Consider the following 24,460-nt stretch of genomic DNA (forward strand, 5'->3'; position numbering starts at 1 on the left):
GAGAGTGGCATAGTAGCGGGGTGGCATAGTAGAGAGATTCGACTGTATCCCTTTTCAAAAAAAACAAAAAAAAAAAAAAATCAGTTAACTCTTAATTTTATGAAACATTTTGTTTTGCTGTTTGTATAACAAGACAATTTTTCTCAGAACTTCTGAGGCTCAAGATTAACAAAATTATGACATATTTTGGAATATAAACAATACAGCAATATAAGGCATGGCTGCTTAAATAACAGTAACATCCAATGGAAAAACCCATACTATTTTTTAGGTAGTAAAAAACTACTACATTCTGTTCTGATGAAGATATCATCAGCTTGAATAAAAGGTTAAATTGTTAAGACTGCATCAGTAGGTTTCTGGAGGACAAGTGATGTCGGATAAATGCAGAACAATATTACCTGAGTCAGTCCTAAAATTCCACCAATTATGTTGGGAATCTGCAAATTATTAAGAGTAACTAAAACATCCTCTTCCACATAGGAGGATAAGGATCTTTTTCCAACTGCTGAACTTATTCTCATGCAAGTGTGTTACACTTGGAAAATAAATCTCCTTTATCTTAAACAAACATGTAAAGAAAAAGATTCATGTCTTTGAAAAACGATGCACCCATGTACTCAATTATATCTTTAAATCTTCAGCTGTATCCCTTTCCTAAGTGACATGTCACTTTACTGATCAATTTTAAACTTGACTTATACAGCAAGTGGAACACCTGATAATTTAACAGAATATTAATTCTACAGATAATTCAAAGACGTTGCCTACTTACAATAATGAAGGAATCTTTCAGCAACAAGCCATACACAAACCATGCCAGAGCAGCCACAAAATTGAAGAAGCAGAGAAGGAAAGACATCGATTCTGTGCTTTTTGTGCGAAGTACATCTCTCTGAAATTTAAAATGCACTAAATTATACTAATAAGTAATAAAAAACACTGTAAAACAAAACTCATATAATTTTAAGCAAACTTAAATGCCTTAAAATACTAAGCTTTTATTATTCTCACTCAATTGTTAAATGTGTCTCAGAAATACATATTTTGCATCTTTTACATTTTTTAAAAATTGAGACTAAACCATCCAAGTTACTTGTCTTCAAAACTTCAGCACACACACACAAGTGGAAAACAGAAAGTGATACTGGCATCCAAGAATTTTTCTATGCTGAAATGCTCAGCCTGTACAAGCATGTGGTGCACAATCATAACCAAGAAAATGCTTTTTCTAATAGAATTTTCATAACAATCTGCATTGTTCAGATATGAAAAAAAATTACATACAAAAATAAAATGATTTACTTTTCCAATACTACCTATCTGTATGAAAGACATTTTTAAAAGTATAAATGTCTCTTTGTACATTCTACACTTACAAAACATTTCCATATTATCTGTTTCAGAAAACCATAGGTGAGTATACTGATCATGCAGCCATTATACACTCTTTTCTTTAAGCCTATTAAAATTAGCTGTAAGTTTTTCCAAATGATTAAAATCCATCATGAATCTAAATTTAATGTTTATAATAACAGTGATATATTTAGAGAGAAATACATAATATTAATGTGAAACAATAACCAATACTTGAGAACTGACAGAAATTTGTAGCATTGTCCAATATTTACAAAAATCATGATCTACTTTTAACCCTGACTTTAAGATTTCAGAAGTAATACTTATAAATAATGAAATACATCATGATAAATGCAAAAGAAACCAAACAAAGGCAGCATAAAAATTACTGTACAATAAAAAGTTGTTTTGGAAGACAAGAACTAAATATATCACGTCAGTATTTCCAACAGTCAAACACAGAGTGATTATACATACCAAGGTAGCCAGTGGAGAACCAGTGCAGCAGACAGACATACAGCAGCACACGAGCCCCAGATGATGTACTCCAACAGCTGGATCATTTTCAAAGTACTGAACGTAAATTAAAGGCAAAAAGAGTATGACTGCTCCCACTGTCAATAGCCTATAAAAGTGACTCTGAACAAAAAAAGAGAAAAGAAAGTATTACATATCAGTCAGTGGTAAAGTGTTATATAGTTTACAAAGTATCTATAATTTTTGTCTATCATAAAAAATCTAAAGTTTATAGATCTCATGCTTCAAAATAAGCCTGCATGTATCCACATGTATATGCAGAAAAGTTCATATGAGTATAAATATCCTATATCACTATTAACAGAAGAAACAAAAACAAATGATTTATGTACAGTAAAACTCTTCATCAAATCAGTTAAAAACCAGTCTGTTTGCAAATGATATCAAAGCTGCTTTGCTACTCACAGTTATTTCACATAATGGCTGGACTCACATGATTAAAACTACAGACTAAAGGTGTATGCTATATGAAGAACTTGTTTAGCCAATGAAACATAAGTTTAAATAATCGCATAGCTTTTATACCCTGCTGGGAATCACCTGACATTCATGAAATATTAATCATTGCAATACTCCTGATATATTCACAGAATATATTATCTGATGAGAGATGGTATCAATTGCTGATGAAATTAAATTTACATAAACCTCTACACTATTTTGGGTGCACTGCTTCTCATTGTTATATCTTTAACTTCAGGTCTGTGTTAGCAAGCACATCTAAATAACTTAACGCACATAATATCTTGTTTAAAAAAAAAACAAATTCATTGGCAAATAGTGTCTTTGGTTAATTGTTATTTGTAAATTTCAATTAATTTTTTAAATATTGGAACAACACAAGTTTACACAGGTAGAGGATGTGAATACTGTAAGTTCTTAACCTTCAATGCTACTTTGTATAAGAACATATTTATACAATACCTGTATTTATATCTAATTTATATCTTTGATATACTCTATATTAAAAATTATAATGTGAAATACATATGATACTAAATCTTTATGTGGATGATAAATTTGCCCTGAGGTAACTAATTATTTTTATCCTTATGAATATTAATTATTACAAATTTTTATGTGTTCTGGAGATTACGTTTTAAAACTTAATACTTAATTTATTTATGAAATCAAGCAAGCGTCAAATTAAAAAAAAGGAATGTTAAAGGTGTAACCTAAACCTGCCAAAATTGAATTAATGGATGATTTGAGTTAATTTAAGATGATGAATACCTTGTCATGGGTAAGCATCCAGACATTTAAGTGAGAGTGGAATAGAAAATACTGAGGCTCAAGTACAAGATAAATGTAAACTATCACAAGCAAAAGAATGAATAAGACAACATGCCATGACACTCATTAAAGAAAAAGGAAGTCACCAAGTCACAGAAAAATAGCACCCATTTGAGTTATTCAGAGACTGACAGCTGTACTGATCGGATGTGTGTTTGTGTGTGGGATTTCTGGATCAAGCAGACAAAACTTACCAAAAAAGAGTAATAACTTCTACTGCAGGAGATGAGGCAACAGCTGCTGTGTGCTTCTAAATGTACTAGATCAAGCTTTTTTACTCTCACCACTGTATGCAGTTGTCCTGACCTGACAGCCTATCCAAAAAAAGGCTCCCATACCTACTAGGCCAGACAGGGTAAGCTACCACCTCATCAGACCACAGGCAAGGCGTTTTTTGTAATGCCTGATTCTCATCACTGAGTGAGACCCATCAGAACCTGCTTTTGGACAGCCATTTGAAGCACCAGTGCCTTGGTCCACAGATTACAAGAGATATCAACAGCCTCTGAACAAGGTCCAAAATCAAGCCCTCTAAATCATCACCAGGTCCACAGAAACTGCACAGGGCCACTGAAGAGATAACCATTCAACTCCTAACCCAGAGAAATGACGCAAAGATAATGATTCAAGCAGAGAAACTGTTGACGTTTCTGCCTGAACATCTATAACAATGGTAGAAAAAGACTCACCAGATTGTACCATACCACAACACCTTTGCTGACATCCTACTGAGCCTCTCTGACATACCATAGCCTTAAAATGAAGACAACAAAAATATCAACATCGCCAAAACAGTCCCCCACTTATTTGCTTCCACAGAGCTTTCTGTCACTTTGATGGTGTCATCCTGGGAATTTTCAGGGAATAAGTGGGGGAGAGGGGACTGTATCATTTGTCCTAGAGGCTGGCCTATAAGTTTAACCAAATGAACAAAAAGAAAGAAGTCTACCAACCTGCTTGGATTTACTCCCAAGTAACTTTCTACTTCGACTTACTCTGCTGTTTCTGGCACTGGTCCTCAGTACCTCTCTGAACTCACTCCCATCTATGCACCCTATGCATTCATCTTCTGACATAAAGTTTCTGCGAGCCCCACTAATTAAGACAAAGATGTATGAACAGAGGTCTTTCTCCTACCAAGCCCCATCAACTTGGAACGGATTACCTATCAGCCTTCGTCGATACTCTCACCACCTTTAAGTCTAAACTTTATATCTAAACGTATTTATTCAGAATGACGACTTCACCGTGATCCTGTCCTGACCCTCAACATGCAAAATGTGTGTCTGTAATTTAATTTGTGTATGAGTAGTCTGTTGTAGAAGTGAGTGTGTCTGTTATATGCAAATATATATGCATGGTTGTTTATGATGTAGTCTATGTATGACTTATGTAAAGCACTCTGAGAAAATTTTGTTGGAAAAGTGCTATATAAATCCACATCATCATTATTATTCTTGCAAGCATGACTAATATATGTGTAAAATACTGTCTGGCAAGCCACTTTGTGTGCTCTCCCTTTGGCATACTGTAAATACATTAGTATATCCAGCGCTGACCCCTGTTGGGAAACATTAGTTTTTTATGGTTCCTTGCATACATGGACATTCAGGCTGTGATCCCATTTTATTCTGAGCTACTTTATATCAGTGATGTTAAGACTAAGTCCTAATCCCCTATATGATTACTCTTATTGTTATTGAATGTTACTGAGAGTTGACAAGCTTGGGTCAAGAATATAAATGTTTACTTATATTTGTACTGGATGTAAGCTCACTTGCCACTATTGAAATTAATTTCTTCTTTTGTGCTTGCAAGCAGAAATTAACCTAAAAGCTCTGTTATACATGTGTTGTTGTATTGTCATGCATATAAGGCTCAGCAAGAATACAGCAGTTTGGACAACCCTAAGGCAATTGTTTTAATTTTGTGAAAAAAGAATAAATGCATGGGAGTGAATGTGTCCCACACATCTATGACACTCCTTCTATCCAAACAAACCACAAACATGTGAATGCATTCACACACACGTACAATAAAGGAAAAGAGAAGTATGGCAGAAATTTTGACAAAACAAAATAAGGACTTGCACAATTCCTCACCCCTAGTATAAATATACACTAGCACACATGTATATTTATGCAAGCACCAAACCAAATAAAGTGCTGAATTATTTGCCCTGACCCTACAACTTTTGAGATGAGGTGAATGGACAGTATGTAGAATTTGTCAAACATGGGCAAGAATTGATACCTTCTTGATGGTGTATACATAAAATACACCTATGTACACAAGTTGCAGCAGTAATGCAAAGATATTAGACAGCACCAGGTTAGCATCATTTTGCATGAGGCCATACTTTGTCCACAGACATGCACTAAAAGAAAGTTACAAAAAATTCATTAAAAAACACACACACATATATGAATTCATGTACACACATTAATATGTCTAGTTAAAAGTTGATACTGACAAATATTTTTTAAAGTGCATTTTATTCCACCTGCTTAGATAGACCCTAAACTTACAAAATAAACTAACCAGGTATAGTAATATTAGAAATACTAAGGTCTTAAATGTATATATGAAGGGGTGGGTAACTGAATTTGCAATGAAAAAAGGAAAAGGGAAATTTGAAGTTCTAGCTACTAACACTGTTACATGTGTTGTTGCATGGATTAGAATGCAATCAAGTAAAACAGTTATATATTATACGATTAATACCTTAAACTATTCTAATAAACAGAATATTAATGAAAAGAATTATTTAAATATTGCTTTTCTAGTTTGACTGGTAACAGAAATTATCTCTAGCATGTAATAGGGGGCTAGAGAAAGAACTTAACCTACCCAACGAAAAATGCTATGAATGGTACTGGTGACATGAGATCTGTTGCCCCTTTTCTTATTATCTGCACACATAGCTGTCTGCAAAATGCAAAATATTACCAAGATTTTATGCCATCATATAATCAACTGTCAGCTGGCATCATAGCAAGATGCAAAGAATTTATAAGTAAATGTAAGGTTTGAGTTGACTATGGTGGATTAAACAGCAAATCTGCAGCAAAGCATTAACTCTCAAAAAGTTGTGATAAAAAATTGAAAAAAAATAGTCTTAATGAACTACGTATTTATTATCCATATGAAACCTGAAATGTGTTTAAACGACTTATAGGATAGCACAGCTGCAAAAATGATTAGTTATACATGATGTGGTGCTGAGACCTAAAATGGAATAAGATTAATTAAAAGTGCTAAAAGAGGAGTAAAAAGCGCTAAAAAAAAACCAAAAAAAAAACCAAACACCAAACAAATGATTAAAGACAAATGGGATAAATGATTATTAATTATATTTTCATGCAATGCTCCTTATATAAAGAGCCAGTGTAATGTAAAAAAGAATTCCTGATGTTACAAGCTGCCTAGGTTGTGTATAAATAACAGTGATATGTACAGATTAAACAATATCTGAGAAATAAATAAAAAGTATAATTATGCAGAAAAACCCAAAAAATTGTCTTACATTCCAACCAGCTGACAAAGGGTGGAAAAACCTGAAGCCAAGAGTCCAACCAAAGCCTTCCAGTTCCATTCTTCAATCATCCTCTGGATGCTTTTAACATCACATTATTCTTTGACTTCGAACTGGAAACTTTTATCACAAAGCAAAGACATTGTATTTCCATACGTCTGGCCCTTTTTTATGGGTACTGAATTATATAATGTAAATAATTACTTCGATGTTGGTTGTAATTTTTCACCACTTAAATGCTGTTTGAAATGTTGAAACAAATAGCATTTGAAATATCCTAATCCTATAGTTAATTCTTATGCTTATATTGTAGTTGTTAATTTGAAATAACGCTTGTAGTTATCAGTATATATATATTATCATGATTACTTAACTCCAAAGACTGCTTTCAAAGTACTGATGTCAATGTAATTAATTTCATCTATTTCTGAATTGCTGGTGCAGTTCGCTAGTCCCTACTCCATCCCCCCGCCACCTATCCTCATTGCGGCATCTGGCATCTTCGGTGAACACCGTGCGTGCGATCCAAGTGGGCACGTGTGCATACACCTTGCTGTGATATAATATTTATAATAGCCCTCATAACACACAGAATTAACAACACAACATAATAACGTGACTGAATGAGTGTATGACAACAAAGTTTCTTGCTGTACGTAACTGTTATTCCAAGTCTTGGCACTACAATATGAGAAAAAAAAAGTAGAAAGAAGATATTCCAGAAAGCCATTATTTTTAAATAAAATCCGGCAAGACTCACAACTATGAATGTTAAAAAAAAAAAAGAAATGGTGTTGGTACTCACAAGAATGTAGCTGATTTTCAAGCAAGCCACATACTTCCATTGATTTGCTTTCGTGGTTAGTTGGCGGACAAGGCAGGTGCTCTCCCTTTGGTTCCTACACGTCAGGCAGAAGAGCGACCGAGGAGCCTCATGTTGTGACAATTATACTGCTCTTATTTGCACATGAATGAAAATATGTCAGGAAAGAAACAAAAAACCAGTAAAAGTCGCAGAGAGACAGCAGTAAGTCTGAAACACATGGTGAATCAGGTTGTTTCATTCACTGATTCACTGCTTAGAGTAAAGAGTAATTATAAGGTTCGCTCAGTCATTCATTTTCTAATCAGTGTCCCGCATTAGAGGGCAGCTTGGAACTTCTTCAAGTTATCAGAGTAATAAAAAAAAATATCAAAATATCACTTTTGTACAAACAATTAAGTGCAGTAAATTCTACTAGCTGGATGCTTTGTAAACCAGCACCCACGCACACATTCAGCCCTCCAAAATGATACTCATAAAAGTGAACGTTTTCTCCAGGTACAAGGGACAAATGATAACAGCATTGTCAGTAAGTGTTCCATGGCATCAGTTGGATACTTTTTAGATTCATACCTTCAGCATTTTGTTGGGAAGACATCTAAGAGAGCTCCAATAATAAACAGGTATGAGATACGTGCAGTAAATGTGGATGTGTTTAAATTTTAAGATAGTTGACATTTACCTCTTTTGTACTTCAAATCTTTAAGTGAATTCTTTGCTAGTCAGTTATCAGCTTTTAGCACCGTATATGACCAGACTGTGGTAGAGTTTAATTAGGTTACTGATACTGCTGCTTTTACATAATCTTTTGGGTTTATTCATTGCTGGTGTTGTCTAAACATGTCTGTTACATGTTAATATGTTAAGTTTATTGAGATTTCAAAAGTTTTGAGTAATGCAAGAATTGGTTTAGATCATAATCATGTACTTTGTTTTTATTTTTATTTTTTGGCCCTATACTGGGGGTGAATAGGAACAAGAAGAAGGTTTTTATTTGTATGGTTTACTGCTTTCACTTAGTACTGGTAGATTGCATTATCTGGTTTGCATTGCAAACAAACTTTCGCTTTAGTTGTTGAAAAGTGTAATTATTAATGCTTCTCAGTTTTGATGACTTTTGCAGGGGTTATTATATCAGAGCAAAATGTATTGATCGAGCTTTGAGACAGTTCTTATCACAGAATCAAGGATGTAAAAAACAGGTATTTCTCACTTTTTTAAAAACCTTATTAAAGATGGTTGTATTACATCACTGAGTATTTGTTTTATTATTTATACATATTACATGCATATATGTGTGTGAATGTGTGTATATGCTGAATGAGAGAACAATAATTTAAAAATTAAATAATGATAGTAATTTTAATAACATAAATCTAATCTGATATTACTCTAGTGACATTTTTTTGGTAATAGTTTAAATTCATGAAGAAAAGACTGTTTAACTTTTCAGATCTTATCTTTAGGAGCTGGTTTTGATTCTTCCTTCTTCAGGCTGAAATCAGAAGGACTCCTACAGGACTGTGTTTTTTATGAGGTAATGTACGTATTGCATAAGCAATAGCAAAACTCGATTTTTGTGTGATAAGGAAAACAGATGCATGAATACAATAATTTTAAAATCGTTGAAAGCAAATGTAATACAATACAAGTAAATTTGCATTTTTCACAAGATAATAGATATATCTACTAAGGCCTATTGTATGAAACAAGCTGTCTCATTTTCCAACTACCTATAGTTATTACTATGGTGCCATACAAAATAAGTAAAAGTTTCTTGCTATTTTATTGTATTTGTTAGTGTTAGAGATATAATGTACTAAATGTTCACATTGTCCATTTGAAGCTTTCACCTTAAGATTTATTTTACATTTAGGTTAATGTTGCAGGTATGAGTTGTGTGAGAACTAGTCAAAAGCTTGGAACATTTTTTTTTTTTTTCTAAAACAGGAAACAAGCACATCCTCGGTCTTGTTAATGTAGATCTTAAAAAACATTTTTCACAAATCCATTTTGTGAAATGCAGGCGTAAACTTAATACGTCTTGTATTAACTAGTACAAGTATCTCAAAATTCAGTGGTGATCATGAATTGACCATGTGATCTTGATCAGGTTGATTTTCCTGAATTGGTGAGAAACAAACACATACTTATCCAGAACCATGAAGAACTGTCCTGCCTACTTGATATTGCAGAGGAAAAAAACAAAGAATCACCTCATATCGGTAAAGTTTAATTTTATTTTAGTTTAACATTTTTACATCATCTGCTCAACATCATGATTAAATACTCCAATGATGACTAAAACTCTTTCATATGAAATGAGCATTAGAACGCCTATGAATGAACTCTTCTTATGACATACAGAAACAACATCTTGGGTAATATAAGTTTAGTTGTAATGGGTTCACAAAAAATGCTGAACAGTCTTTGTTTATCATAAAGTAAATGAAATAATTTTACTTGATAACTCATTTAAAAAACATGAATCCGTTTTGATTAGAGAAAGAGCTTTAGAATGCATCTGTACACACAGACTTTTTTAAAAAGAATGATTTCCAAGACATATACCACTAGAGCTTTTGCTCTTGATTTTACATTCCCAGATTGAAAAAGAAAGTAAGGTCCCATTTCATAATGGTTGTACAAGCGGTGGAATGTTAGTGGTTCCCAAACCTTTCCTTATGCCATATTTTACTTCCTCGGATAAATTGGGTATCCACTTGTGGGGTTAACATGGAGAGTTTTTTAGACATAGAGACAAGGTGAACTCAGAAACCTGGTCCAAAGTTGAATGTACTAACAAATAGACTAGAGAGCCTCTCCAGTTCAGAGGAAACATCTGATATTTAGGGCATTTTCTTTTGATGTGAGTTATATCAGATGTATATTATTACATATAACTTTTAACTTTCAGAATTGCTTAGTTCCCATTACTGTTTGATTGGTGTTGATCTGACTCTGGTAAATACTTTGGAAGCGGCACTGCGGCTGTGTGGTATAGATTTTGATGCGAAAACTCTACTTTTATCAGAGTGTGTCATGACCTACATGACACGTCGCTGGTAGGTTTTTGTTTTTTTCAAGAATTATATTTTTTTTTATTTTGATAATTTGGTGAGGTTTAGCTTTGTAAAGAAAATGACATAAGACAGGAGCAGTGTTTTTTATAATAGCACTTTGACCAGGAACTTATCACATTTTGTTTTTATCATTGTTTTTATTTGCTTCTAGTGGGTTTTTTTTCATTACATCATATTTGAAAAAATTAAGTAGTGAAAGAAGACAAGAACATTATTTCATTTTAAAGCATAAATGATGCAGCGATATGAATCATATTTTTTTATTTTTTTCTGACAGCTCTTCAGAGCTTGTCAGATGGGCAGGAGAAACATTCCAAGATGGTTTATTTGTTATGTTTGAACAGGTAAAATATTTCAGTTTTATTTTGCATTTAGTTTTCTGTTACATGTAGTACTAGTAATATAAAATGACCAAAATCACAATAGAAGGTTTATATTTAATTCAGTTTGTGCAGGATGTGATGATTTTAAAAGGAAAACAATGAGTATAATGAATTTACAATCTGTTTTTTAAAAATTAGGTATTATTAACATTACTGCTACTACTTCCAACCATTTAATATTTAACAAAATGAGTTATCTTTCAGATGAACCCCTATGATGCCTTTGGAATTTTTATGTAAGTGAAATGAACCTTTAATATTTTTTCTTTGTATGAACACTTTAAAATAATAAATTTAACACAAGCACATTAATCTACTTTCATTTTAAATCTGGTACTTTAGTTCTTTTATCACTATCCACAAGAAGGCAGGAAGAAAAATTAAAATTGTTTAAATTTTCTTATTTATCATGTAGTGTTCTAATTTACCTTAAAAGGAAAGCATTACAATTTTATGGGTTATTAATTTAAAGTTTTAATTTTCTTATCCATAGGCAAAATCACTTCCATACAATTGGGTCACCTCTGAAATGTATTACATCTTTTCCCACTATGGACAGTCAGGTCAAAAGATTTCAGCTACTTGTAAGCAATTTTCTTACAGCTTAAATGATACTTTTTCAGATACTATTTAGCTTAGTCATGATGTCAGCAGCATTCTCTATTACATGCTGTGCATTTCTCTTAAACGTTAACGTGGTGATAATAGTAGCAAAAACAAAATTGACCATATATATATGTTTTGATTAAAGATTGTTAACAAATTTTACACAAGTACTTGTTTTCTAGAAGTTAGATTATGTATGAAGAAAAATCTCTTTTGATATTCAACAGTAAATCACGAATTTGTCATTTCTGATATTAAGAACCACATTTATGTACTTTTTTTAAAATTTTGATTTTGTTGACAGGGATGGGAGTCCTGTGAGATTCATGATCTAAATAAAATATTCTTCTGCATGCTTTCGGAAACTGAGAGAGCAAGAATAGAGAAGCTGGACCCATTTGACGAGTATGAAGAGTTCAATCTTATGTGTGCACATTACTTTCTGCTTGTTGCTTCAAAGTGCACAAAAACCCACTCCCTCATACTTGACTCATCACTTTCTGTCCCAAGTAAGAATGTGTTCAATATCTTTTGATATTTTAATTTTTGATTGAAGAGTGAAATGATTAGTTTTAAGGGAATATACTTTTTCAAAAGAAAATGTGTTTACATTTTACCAATGATAATTCCAGATAGTTTTACATTTGAATAAAAATGCAGATCTAGAAGAAGAAAATTTCCGTTTTGAAAAATAGCAGTCTTTTGCCTTTCCCAATAGCCCTTTTTTCTGAGGGTAAACATTTTAATAACAAAAATCTGTAAATATTTTTATTTTTAAAATATTTGATATTATGCTGTAAATTAAACTTTCTTGTGTACACATTTGTGAGACTATGATTTTCTTTGTACTTCAGAGTGTCTTTCACCCCAAGCAGATTCTATGGCAGGCTTAGTTGTCTCCTTACTTGCTCCTGGTCTGTCAGTCATCAAAAGATTTAGCCACGCAAGTGTGCTAATACAGGGCCACTTTGTAGTCACAGCCGGTGGCTTTGGGGAAGGTGATGGGCGACATCAGCGGCTTCAAGATGTTGCAATTACAGACATTGTTAATATGGAATCCACTTTAGTCAGATGCCGCAGTGAAAGTATACAGTGTGAGTTTTTGAAAGCTTTATCTGTTTTCTTTTTTTTCTTCTTTTTTTAGTTTTTATTTTTTAAATGAAACCAAACCATGGGCTTCTCTAGCTGTTAACTATTTCATTGCCATCAGCTTGCACTCTTAGTTTTAACCATCAATTTTGAAGCCAAAATTTATTGCCGGGTATCTATCTTCTTTAAGCTATCTGCTCTTTCATTACAACGACAATATCCTGTAATTAGGTTAATAGTATTTTAGAAAAGCAGTAGTTTTTAAAAATACAGGTAGTCCTCGGGTTACGACGGTCTCGAGTTACGTCGTTTCGTGGTTACGACACTCATTCCCACTTACAGCGACAGTGATAACAAAGCAACGTAGTGGGTTTATTATTGAGATGGACAGATTATTGGCGCTTTGGTTGGAAGACCAAAATCAACGCCGTATCCCTGTGAGTTTTATGGTTATTCAGGAAAAGGCTAGGCGACTGTTTGAGGCGTTGAAAAGAGAAAAGGGTGAAGGAAATGAAAGTGAAGAATTTGTGGCGAGTAGGGGTTGGTTTATGAGGTTTAAGGATCGTGCCAATTTCCATAACATTAAAGTGCAAGGTGAAGCCTCTAGTGCTGATGAGAAAGCAGCAACTGAGTTTCCTAATTTATTGGCTAAGATAATTGAGGAGGGTGGTTACTGTGCTCAACAAGTGTTCAACGTGGATGAGACAGGCTTGTGTTGGTAACGTCTGCCTAACGTAACACTGTTTATTACTGTTACAGCACTTACAGTACAGTATTTCATTATTAAACGTACTGTACTACAATATTTTACTGTACTTATGTTTATTGATAATTATGTAGGGTACTGTGTTAGAATAGGTGTTTGGATAGGCTAAGTGTTTGCAGTACTGTACTGTTATTATGGTACAGTACTGTATGAACGTAGGATCCGACTTACGTCGAAATTCGGTTTACGACGCCGCGTTAAGAACGGATCCCCGTCGTAAGTCGAGGACTACCTGTATATAAAATTGACTGTATTAGGCTAAAGACATTGTCAGAGCTTATCTTTATAGACTTGAGTAAATGATAAAAAAGAGAATTAAAATAAAAAACCGGCAGCTGATTGTCATATGGCTGCATTTTATTTTTCAGATATATTTCCATTTGTTTTTTAAACAGGGTTTTAGAAATGTATTGTAGAGGTTTGATTGTCTTGATTTATTGTGACTTTTTATTTTATTTTTTATTTTTTAGATTCTAGAATGCATCATTCATCTGTGGTCCTTTCTGATGGTCGAGTTTTGCTATATGGTGGTCGTCAGTCTCCATTTTTCCTTTGCTCCCAGCTGCTTATTCTGGATGTTTGTTTTAATATTTTGCAAGATGATTTGTCACGACACACAAATGAATCTGGGCAATGCATCCCAGACAGTTTGAAAAGTGACAAAACGACTATAGTTACATCTGTATCTCCATGTTCCTTGGAGCCTAGTCATTGTGTGAAAGACCATTCATCAGGAAGGAATAGACAGTTTTGTGAACAGTTAGACACAAATACAGGGCATTTTAGGGTTGATGTTCACAGTGTGAATACTGATCAATATACAGAAAGGGATACAGCACAAAGTTTGAGCAAGGGCGATTTGATAGAGAAAAACAGTCTTGACTTCTTAATGGAAAAAGAGGAATGGACTGAGTTCAGTGGCGGTCGTTTGTACTGTGGTGTTCTCAGGCAGTCTGGTGATATTCCTTGTCCAAGGTGGCGACATGCTTCAACTCTGGTGCAAATTGAAGGTGAGATTATAAAATAAATACTTTTACTCAAGAATATAGATTTTTTATTATTTAACTTCATGGAGGCATTTCATCATGGCTTGGATGATACTATTTTCTAATGTACATGACAAATTAGCAAATAATCATAAGAAACAGTTTTCTTAAGAAATGGAAGAGACATAAATAGAAGTAACTTCTTAGATTTTGGTAGGATTCTTACCTTTGACTTCAGCCAGGACAATTAGCTTTAAGGTGGTGTGCATTTTTCCTTAGTGCACTTTGTACACCACTTGCTCACTTTCAAGATGGCAGATCAATCAGGACCTTGTGCTGAGTGTATCATTCTTGATCATATTTTACTTTTACATATCTTAACCACTGTCCTTTCTTGATAATGTTTATATTTGTTATTTGCATATAAAAATAAGAAGAAGAATGCTTGTATAGCATGTAAGCCCAGCATGCTTTTTACATTTCCTTTAACGATACATATGGAATTCAACTGATAGTGGAAGGCAGGGTTCCCAGGTCCTTGCAAGGTCCTTTTAAGTCCTTTTATATTGAATTTTCGCCGAAAGGCCTTTTAAGTCCTTTTATTTGCCATGCGGTCCTTTCAAATTCTCACACAGGTCCTTACATTTTCTCTGTGACCCTTTTAAGTCCTTTTATCGATAAAATATTACCACAAATTTATTTCTGGAGTTCACTTTGGCGCAAAATACCGACGATTTTTCGCCGCATGTTTGGTCTACACATCTGTACAACACTAGTTGCCCTTCCGTATTCGCAAAAAACACTCTTTTTTCAAAAGGGTCTTTAGAAACTTACTCTTTCTTGAACTTTGATCTTCTAGTACTACTGTGCATAGCTCTATTTCTCTCTATCTTCCCTTTAGAGTGTGTGTGCGAGAGAGAGACACGTGAACTGACTTTTGTATTACACCAAAGAATGGCTTTCAGGTTTTGCAATTATTATTACTTAGATTTCTAGAAAACTTGGAACATTAACGGTGTATGTTATCAGCGCGCTAAGGACACTTTTTAAGTTATCTAATCTAAATATGGCAGACAGGCATCAAAATTAACTCTTTGATTATTTATTACTAGAAATACATGTATTTCAGAACATAGAGAAGACCACAGATTCATAAATAATACATCTTTCCGACCACACAAAAGAAAAACTTAAGCATTGATGACTGTCACTTAGGTCCTTACGAATGCATGAAAGGTACTTTTAAGGTCCTTTTTTGGCACCATCCCTGATCCCTGGGAACCCTGGGAAGGTTGTAAAATAATAGTGTTCTTTTTCACACACTACTTATGTTAGCCATGGACAACATAGGACTGCAGCAGGAATAGAGTTACTTGAAGAGGCATTTCTAAAGAAAGAAAGTCTTTTAAGTCTTTTAAATCTCTTAAAAACCTCTGAATGGTTCAACCTGAGAATGGCAGTGAGGGGGCGCTACTCTGTGGCTTGACCCCGGCTCACAATCATTCTCTACGTTTTTTGACGTGTTTGAATTCTACGGGAATTTCGCTTACTCCAGCTTGTGCATGAATGGTTATAAGTGTTACTTCAATACGTCTGACTGTGAGGAGCACCGTATTGCTGCGTGTGAGTGTCCCTGTACGGGAGAAATTTCTTTTACCAATACCGCGTCCATTTTGTGACCGTTGGTTAGATCTATAGATAGTCAGAAACGGACTGAAACGGACTACAGGTGCGGCCAATCGGGACTATCTGGCTGATAACACTCCCTTCAGTGACTGAGTATCGTCCCTACCAGGTAGATCTATTACAATCCCAATACCTAGTTGAATCGGTGATAGATCTGCCATGATCGTGCTATGAGCAGTGTAGTGTAGTCTATGCGTGTGTGCCTGTACGGCAGACTTTCACACTTCGATGTGTTAGAGTGGCGCTGTCTTCATGCTGATCTACAGTCGGGACTTTCTGCTATCGCTGAGGCAGAAGGCCACACAGGCCCCTGTTGTGAATTTCAGTGACATTCCGACACAGGGCGGGCAAAGAAAAAAGAAACTGAGAGGATCTAGAGGAGGAGTCAGACACAGACTGAAGAGGAGAGGGTGCCGACATCCACTGCCAGCCATCACCCTGTCGAATGTGCGCTCTCTCCACAACAAACAGGATGAGCTCTCTGCGCTCATTAAATTCGATGGAGACTACCGACGCTGTGACCTCTTCTGTTTCACTGAAACATGGCTAACAGAGGAGGAGACATTCGGACTTGAAGGATACACAACGATTCGATTTGACAGGAATGCACAAGCGACAAACAAGCATGTAGGGGGAGGCTTGTGTATGCTTGCAAATGAGAAATGGGCCACGAACTACACAGTACGAGAACAGACTAGTACCCCCCATTATGAGATACTGACAGTGTCCTTCAGGCCGCATTATTTACCTCGTGAATTCGGCCAAATCACTGTGGTCCTCGTCTATGTGCCCGGCCCAGACTTCAACCTTGCAGCTGAGCACATTGCAGACACATATAATCGAGCGACAACAAGATCAGTTGATCAGCCTGTGTTTTTGCTCGGTGACTTCAACCGCTGTGATGTCTGTAAGCTGCTCCCCTGTCTCCATCAATACGTCACGTGTCCCACCCGCCTCGACAGAACGCTAGACAGGTGTTTCGGTAATGTGCCGGCCGCTTATGTTTCCAAGTGCCGGCCGCCGCTGGGCAGATCGGACCACAACATTGTTCATCTGCTACCCACATACAGACAGCTCCTTAAACGTGAAAAGCCGACAACACTATGTATTAGGACCTGGACAAATGAAGCAACTGAGATGCTCAGAGACTGCCTAGAGGTCACTGACTGGGATCTGTTCTTCACTACCTGTGGAGACGACCTGGACTGTCTGGCAGACACAATCACCTCTTACATCACCTTCTGTGAAGAGTCTGTCATCCCTACCAAGCAGATCTGCAGCTATCCAAATAACAAACCATGGCTAGGTAAAGGACTGAAGCACTGTCTCAATGAAAAGAAGATAGCTTTTATGCAAGGAGACAAACAGAAAGTGAAAGAAAAGGAGAAGGAGTTCAGGGCAAAGGCAAGAACGGCTAGGGTGGAATACAGAAAGAAGGTAGAAAAGCAATTAATTGAGGGCAACGCAAGAGATGCTTGGAAGGGCCTGGACACCATGATGGGTAGAGAACGCAAGACACAAAGAGTAAAGTGTGATGACCCAGTGTCATTTGTTAATGAGCTCAACACTTTCTACGCGCGGTTTGATGTGAGAGACTTCAGCAATGAAGCAGAAAATATATGTTCTTCACTGTCGGCAGCCACTGTCACCATCTGTGAGGGAGATGTTGTCAGAATTCTCTCTCATGTGAACCAACGTAAAGCCCCTGGACCTGACCACGTGAGAGGCAAAGTACTCAAAGAGTGTGCTAGTCAGCTGAGTGGTGTTTTTACCAGACTTTTTCAGCTCTCCCTTGACTCTCATAGTGTCCCCCGCGTGTGGAGAACATCCACAATAATACCAGTGCCAAAGAAGCCTCATGCTACCAACTTGAAAGACTTTCGACCTGTGGCTCTCACGTCTGTTGTGGCCAAATGTTTGGAGAGAGTTGTGGAAGATTGTTAATCCCCACCATGGCTGATCGCCTGGATCCTTTGCAGTTTGCCTACAAGCCACGCAGGGGGGTGTCTGATGCAACTCTCACGCTTTTAAATACTATCCTACAACACTTGGACACTTCTGGCACCTATGTTCGGGTCCTGTTCATGGACTTTTCCAGCGCCTTCAACACGGTCCAGCCACACCTTCTTGTACAGCGCCTACTAGACCTGGATGTCAACACTGGCCTAGTTCTATGGATCAGATCATTCCTGAAGGACCGACCACAGAGGGTGGGTTTCAGAGTTCCACCGACAGGTACTATAGGGTCCAGCAGCTCGTCTGACGGAGTTTATTTGTCAGTGGATGGAATGATTCTGTCAGATGAGCAGATCCTCAACACGGGTACCCCTCAGGGATGTGTGCTTTCCCCCATCCTGTTCTCTGTATATACAAATGGGATTAGTATTAACAGTGCTATTCTCAAACTTGTTAAATATGCAGATGACATGGCCCTTGTGGGCTGCCTGAAAGACGAGCAGTCCCTGTCACAGTACCTGGCCTGTGTGGGGAGCTGGAGGAGTGGTTTGACCGCAGCTTTCTGGATCTGAACGTTGACAAAACGGAGGAGATGGCCTTTGGAAGAGCCTACGAAGGAAGAGATGGCACAACCCCTCTCTCCCCACCACTCCAAATCAAGGGACAGCAGGTGCAGAGGGCTGCTGTGTTTAGGTACCTTGGTACAGTGATCGACGGAAAGCTCTCATTTAGTGATCACGTGAACCAAGTGTACAAAAAGGCCCAGCAACGGCTGTACCTTCTGAGGAGACTTCGCAGCTTCGACGTCAGCTCTGGGGTGCTGGAGACTGTGTACAGGTCTCTTGTTGAGAGCATCCTCTCATTCAACATCGCTGCCTGGTATGGTCATCTACTAGTCAAAGACAAGGCAAGGCTGGCCAGAATCATCCACCAGGCAAATAAAATTATTGGTCAAGCACAGCTGCCACTTTCTGACTTGTACCTTCATGCAGTCAGAAGGATGGCACATAACATCATTTCGGACCTGAAACACCCTCTCCACACTAGCTTCCAGCTGTTGCCCTCAGGCAGGCGCCATAAGGTACCACGCATAAGGAAAGCTGCCTACCAGAGGTCCTTCGTGCCAGCAGCCATCACCATCCTAAATAAAGGCACAAGGACTCAGGAGGAATCAAACAGAGACTGAAGAAGAGTGAGTGCTGACATCTATTGTCAGCCATCACCTCGTGTGTCATTCTTGTCAATGACATTTTCTGGACGCAGCCGCGGTAAAGTTGAAGAAAAATGAACAATTAGCAAAATAAACAACTGATCAATGCGTACGTGTCATCTACGGTGTCACCGATCACCGCAACTAAAAAATATATCCATGGTATTCATATTGCCATGGCATAGCGTCGCACGAACTGTTTCATCCTACACTTTGTGCGAGTTTGTTGCCTGTCTCGCGGTAAGTCGCTGCGATCTGCGCGGTTCGGACACGATAGGGACTCATTTCTGGTACTGTCATCTGACACCACAGACACTGTTACTTCTGGCACCACAGGCATTGTCACAAGAGTTCTGTGGTGATGGTTTGGAAGAGTAGCATACCACCCTGGCGTTTCCTCTTCACTGTCGTCATCCTGAAGGTATGGCGCCTCCCGCAGTTGAATGTCCTTTATCTTGGAGTATACCAAATGATCGTCTAGGTACACAAGAAGGACTGAAATTAAACAGTTCGGCATGGTGGTCTGCATTAACCTCTGGAAAGTGGCTGGTGTGGACGTCAGACCCATTGGCATCCTGGAACGGGCGTGTTGCCAGCGGCCCTAGCCAGTCCTTTTGTTGACAATGTCTTCTCAAGATGAGCTTCATGCACGGCTGCCTGTACTGCCTGCGCCACATCTTCGGTAGAGTCCATTATCTGATCAAGGACGTTCTTCCCTAGTAGAAGCGACACGCGCCTCCTGCGCTCACTTGTGACCACATCGACCAGGTCCTTGACCACCAGGATAGGAACGTCCTCAGACGCTGGCCGTAAACATGTCCACCACCGCCACTCCTGAGTTTGTTTTAGCTGTAAGTCCTGTATGTGCCCTCGTGCCCACTCGTCAGTGACCGTCGTTACCTCACTGCCGGTGTCGAGCAACGCCATCACTCAACTGCCATAAATGACAACCTCCGCCGTCGGACACTTTCCAGTCAGGCCAGCTACACTTTATTTCCCTGTCATCCTGTTACGGATGACGGGGGCAGTCACTTTCCCTGACCGGTCGGGCTGCAGTCCTCCGAGATGGTGTCAATCGCCGCCACTTCGACGCTCTGCGCCGCCTTCTACCTCGCCTGCTTAAATTCTGGAGCTTCGCGGCGTATTCGTCGACCACCTCATCACGTTGCTGTGGCACTGATGTCGACATCCTTCCGTTCGCCGTACGCCTCCACTAGGACACCCAAGATCTTTCTCGGCGTATCTCTTGCGTCATGCGGAAGCATCAACACGACGTCTGGCAGGTCCCTCCAGCGAGCTCAAGATGTAACCACGAGCCGCATTCTGACACATCGGGTTTATGGCGAGAGCTCACTCGACCTCTGTTTCAATCTCGTCGGCACTCGTTGGTCCACCGGCAAACTACTGAAAGCGGACTAACTAGTATGCTCGTAGAGCCTCTGCCCACCCAACGGATAGCATCATGCTATGTACTAATCTTCTGTCGTGGGCTTCTGCCCGTGATGAACAAATGTTTCTTTTTGTTCAGCAGTGCTTTTAGGCCCTTGGTCACCCAAGGTTTGTTGTTAGGATAAACATACACTGCCTTGATGGACTGGTGCAATCAACACTATTTTACTCCTCACTTTTACTCCTAACTGTTTGTTAAATGTCTGTATGGGTATGTGAGCAAAGACAAATTTCTGTCCTCCTGGGCAGACAATAAAGTCTGTTTTGATTTGATTTGATTTTGATTTTTTGATTTGAGTGCGGTAGCTTGAGTCCAGCATAATAGAAGGATTTCTCGGCTGACCTTTCAGTGGAAATTTGGCAGGTGTAGGATAGTGTGGGCTGTCAAGGAGTAAAGGTATTTTGATGGAGAGTAGACAGTGAGCATATGAAAACACATTTTCTTCTTAAAGGGGAAAAAACAAATATCCCTACGTATCAATGTCACACTGTCTAAATGAGGATGATGATAGCAAAGCATGGGCTTCCATCTCCGCAGGTGCCATCAGAGCCATCATCAGTTGTATACGGCCAGTATCTTGCTGGCTGAACTTCATTCATATCTGCCACGCCTCACAATGCTGCCATTGCCCAAATTCCAGCTTTCATACACGAAGACATGAAAGTGGAGAAGTTTTACCAGTAGCTAAGGAAGGTTATAAAAATCATTACCGACATCCTCATTGTATTCAGTGACTGGAACACCAAGAGCATGCTGGAACTAATGGCCAGCGCCCACAATACCCACGCCAGCTAAAGCGCGTGAAGGCTTTTTGCGCCAAAACTGCGGACAGGGTTGGGAGGGGCAATGAGCAGTGAACCCTTATAAATATATTGCTAGAACAAGCAGCAGACTCAGCACTCAAGCAGACGACGCGTGACGTAGCATGGGCATGACGTCAGGCGTTGCTACAGGCGTCGACCTTTCCCCGCGAACCGGATAAAAATAGCCTGCAATATGACGTCAAACGTCGTCTGCTGTAAGCAGCCTTTCTAATACCAGTGCGTCTCAAGCGCTGAGAGAAAGTCATGCACAGAAACATGTCTGAAACGCGACACCATGTACTCCCCACAACGACCAGTACCAGTCAAGGGACGAATGAATGTCTAAATGTCTAAATGACTTTGAAAATGTCAGACAACTTTTCACATGAGTACAAATGAAAGATTAATGAAGTGGCTTTCAGGAAGTGTTAAATTCAACATTTGTTACAATTAAATTAACTTTATATTTTTGTCATTTATAGCTCTTATGCAAATGTTTTTCTTGAAAATAGTAGAAATGAATAACTAAATAAATAGCACATTTGTATAGTAACTTTTTCCAGCGTCAGCCACACTCAATGTGCTTTACATATAGGCATGCAAACACATCATATATTAATTAATAAGTATAATAATCATTGAATACTAAAAATATTTAATTAAAACTTTCTATTAATAGAAGAAATTTTGGATGTACACCAGAATCCAAGATGTCCACCTTAATTGAGTAAATACAGGTAGAGGTGTCAAGCAAGTTGGGATTTTGTAAAAAATAGTGATTTTATTTTTATGTCAGTGCTTAAAAATAAATCTTTATAGTGCTAATACTGTGTCTATTTTGATGGAACACAACAAGAACAAGAAAAAGGAATGTATGGGTGAGTTCAGGTGTTGCTTTGATTGGTCAATCATTATGTATCTTTCAGGTCAGGATTTTATGCTTATGCATGGGGGCCGCACACAGCAAGCCAGAGTCCTAGGGGATACATATCTTCTAAATGTCCGCACTGGACATTGGACACAGGTGGTTAATTTTAATAAGAAATATTCATGATGCACATACCTTCCACTGACTCTGACGGCATTCAAAAAGTAAAGATAATAAAACACTTGTTTCACTACTATCTAAATGATATAAAATACATTGCATACATTCCAACTTTGCAGCACTGACATGGCTAGTATTATTAGATAATGTAAATGTAAACTATACTTGGAAGCATTAAGTTTATGTACATTCCTATCTTTTCTTGTATTAGTGAAAATTCCTTTATTTTTTACAATTCTGATTGCTGGGTAAATGGTCTTAGTTAATTTGTGTAGCTTTTTTTTATGCTGTTATTTTTGTCTTTTTAGGTGCTCTGTCACGGCAATGTACCTGGTCCTCGCCACTCTCATGCAATGGTCACTTGGGTGAAAGAGGGATCACAGCAAGTGGTTTTGATGGGAGGACTAGATGAGGACCAACAGCCCTTGTCTTTGATTCACATACTGGACCTAAACACTCATACCTGGTACATTTTTCCTACTACAGGCCCAGTTTTGCCCAGGTATGTTTTCTTCAGTATATCCTGAATAGTTTGTACACCTTCTCAGTCCTTAAGATGTGCAAATATAACCCTTCTGCCACCCTCATAAATAAAGATTTGTCATTTGTCTGTCTCTCTTTCTCAGTTCCTCTATTTTTTTTGTACTTTGTGAAGAATCACATTTTCAAGCATTGGGCTGGGAAGTTTGGGGTAGGGTTAGGGCACGTTCCCTTGTCATTATTAATATGATTATGAACGGTTTGTTGCAATGGCAGGTACTCTCATACAGTCCACATAAATAAAGATTTGTCATTTGTCTGTCTCTCTTTCTCAGTTCCTCTATTTTTTTTTGTACTTTGTGAAGAATCACATTTTCAAGCATTGGGCTGGGAAGTTTGGGGTAGGGTTAGGGCACGTTCCCTTGTCATTATTAATATGATTATGAACGGTTTGTTGCAATGGCAGGTACTCTCATACAGTCCACATTGTTGAAAATAAACTTGTTATGGTCGGTGGTATCAATGCCTTACAGCAGACGCCTGGTATTGGCATTGTAAACCTGAAAAGTGGGGAAGTTCAAGAATTTAGCTTTCCAGTAAGTGCATAAATGTATTTTGTTGTGTGTATATGTGATATTTAAGACTGTGATGTTAGTGCAAAAGAATGTGATAGGATTCAGTTTACTTATACTGGTTTACGCTTAATATCAGTCACTTCATTTTGAGGTTATTCATATTGCAACAAATTTTACCATGTTTTGAAAACATATTTGCTTTCCATCACCTAGTACTATCATTCACTTGTCCATTTTCATTTAGCCATTTTCTGTTTGCTATTTTTTAATTTTAAAAAATGTATCCATTGTTAAAGCTATATTGATTGGAGTATGTTCTTTTTCTGGCAGCCACCACAACCAGATAACTTGCTGATGTACCACCGTCACTGCAGTGTTCTGCTACCAAATGGGACAATATTGGTGATTGGAGGAGGAGGCAACTGTTTTTCTTTTGGCACACATTTGAATTGCACACCTGTCACTGTTGATATCTCCAGATGCATTCAGGCAGTGGCTTGAAACATTTAAGCAGCACAGTTAATTTTATTTTATACCATTTTGTGTGTCTTCTAAATGTGAGAAACAAGGGATTACCTGTGTTTTAGGTTTACTCATAATTAACTTTATCTTAACTGCCTTTTCAATAGTGTGTTTCAGCTGGTAAAGTAGACATAGTTCTTATTTCCTGACAATAAAGGGGGAAAATATTTGTTTAAACCATGGATGCTTGAGGCAATGGCTGCCTTGCAATGTGCCTTATCAATCATATTTTTAGGGAAAAATACGGCAGGTGACTAAAAGTGGATGAGA

General features: G+C 37.6%; 2 protein-coding genes across 9 annotated transcripts; one reads left to right on the forward strand and one right to left on the reverse strand.

Moving 5' to 3' along the window:
- On the reverse strand, positions 1 to 7,616 carry LOC112563661 (sugar transporter SWEET1-like). 8 transcript variants are annotated; one of them, XM_025237867.1, is made up of 8 exons: positions 7,530 to 7,608; positions 7,136 to 7,277; positions 6,716 to 6,837; positions 6,040 to 6,117; positions 5,443 to 5,566; positions 1,837 to 1,998; positions 776 to 895; positions 1 to 440 (listed from the first exon to the last, which is right to left on the reverse strand). In XM_025237867.1, exons 3-8 carry the CDS (start codon positions 6,793 to 6,795, stop codon positions 330 to 332), a joined length of 675 nt encoding a protein of 224 aa, XP_025093652.1. In that variant the 5' UTR covers positions 6,796 to 6,837; positions 7,136 to 7,277; positions 7,530 to 7,608; the 3' UTR covers positions 1 to 329. The 8 variants fall into 8 exon arrangements, with proteins under 8 accessions (XP_025093652.1, XP_025093651.1, XP_025093650.1 ...); XM_025237866.1 differs by having other exon boundaries at positions 7,099 to 7,277; XM_025237865.1 differs by lacking the exon at positions 7,136 to 7,277 and having other exon boundaries at positions 7,530 to 7,616.
- Positions 7,616 to 24,372, forward strand: LOC112563658 (tRNA wybutosine-synthesizing protein 4-like). Its single transcript, XM_025237858.1, has 16 exons — positions 7,616 to 7,751; positions 8,046 to 8,170; positions 8,671 to 8,749; positions 9,001 to 9,084; positions 9,661 to 9,772; positions 10,465 to 10,612; positions 10,908 to 10,974; positions 11,218 to 11,249; positions 11,507 to 11,597; positions 11,924 to 12,128; positions 12,474 to 12,713; positions 13,945 to 14,484; positions 22,492 to 22,589; positions 22,922 to 23,115; positions 23,560 to 23,689; positions 23,999 to 24,372. The coding sequence occupies exons 1-16, from the start codon at positions 7,692 to 7,694 to the stop codon at positions 24,167 to 24,169; spliced, it is 2,376 nt and encodes a 791-aa protein (XP_025093643.1). The 5' UTR covers positions 7,616 to 7,691; the 3' UTR covers positions 24,170 to 24,372.
- Positions 24,373 to 24,460: the final 88 nt, after the last annotated feature.

This window comes from Pomacea canaliculata, linkage group LG5, assembly GCF_003073045.1.
Source record: "Pomacea canaliculata isolate SZHN2017 linkage group LG5, ASM307304v1, whole genome shotgun sequence".
NCBI lineage: Eukaryota > Metazoa > Mollusca > Gastropoda > Architaenioglossa > Ampullariidae > Pomacea > Pomacea canaliculata.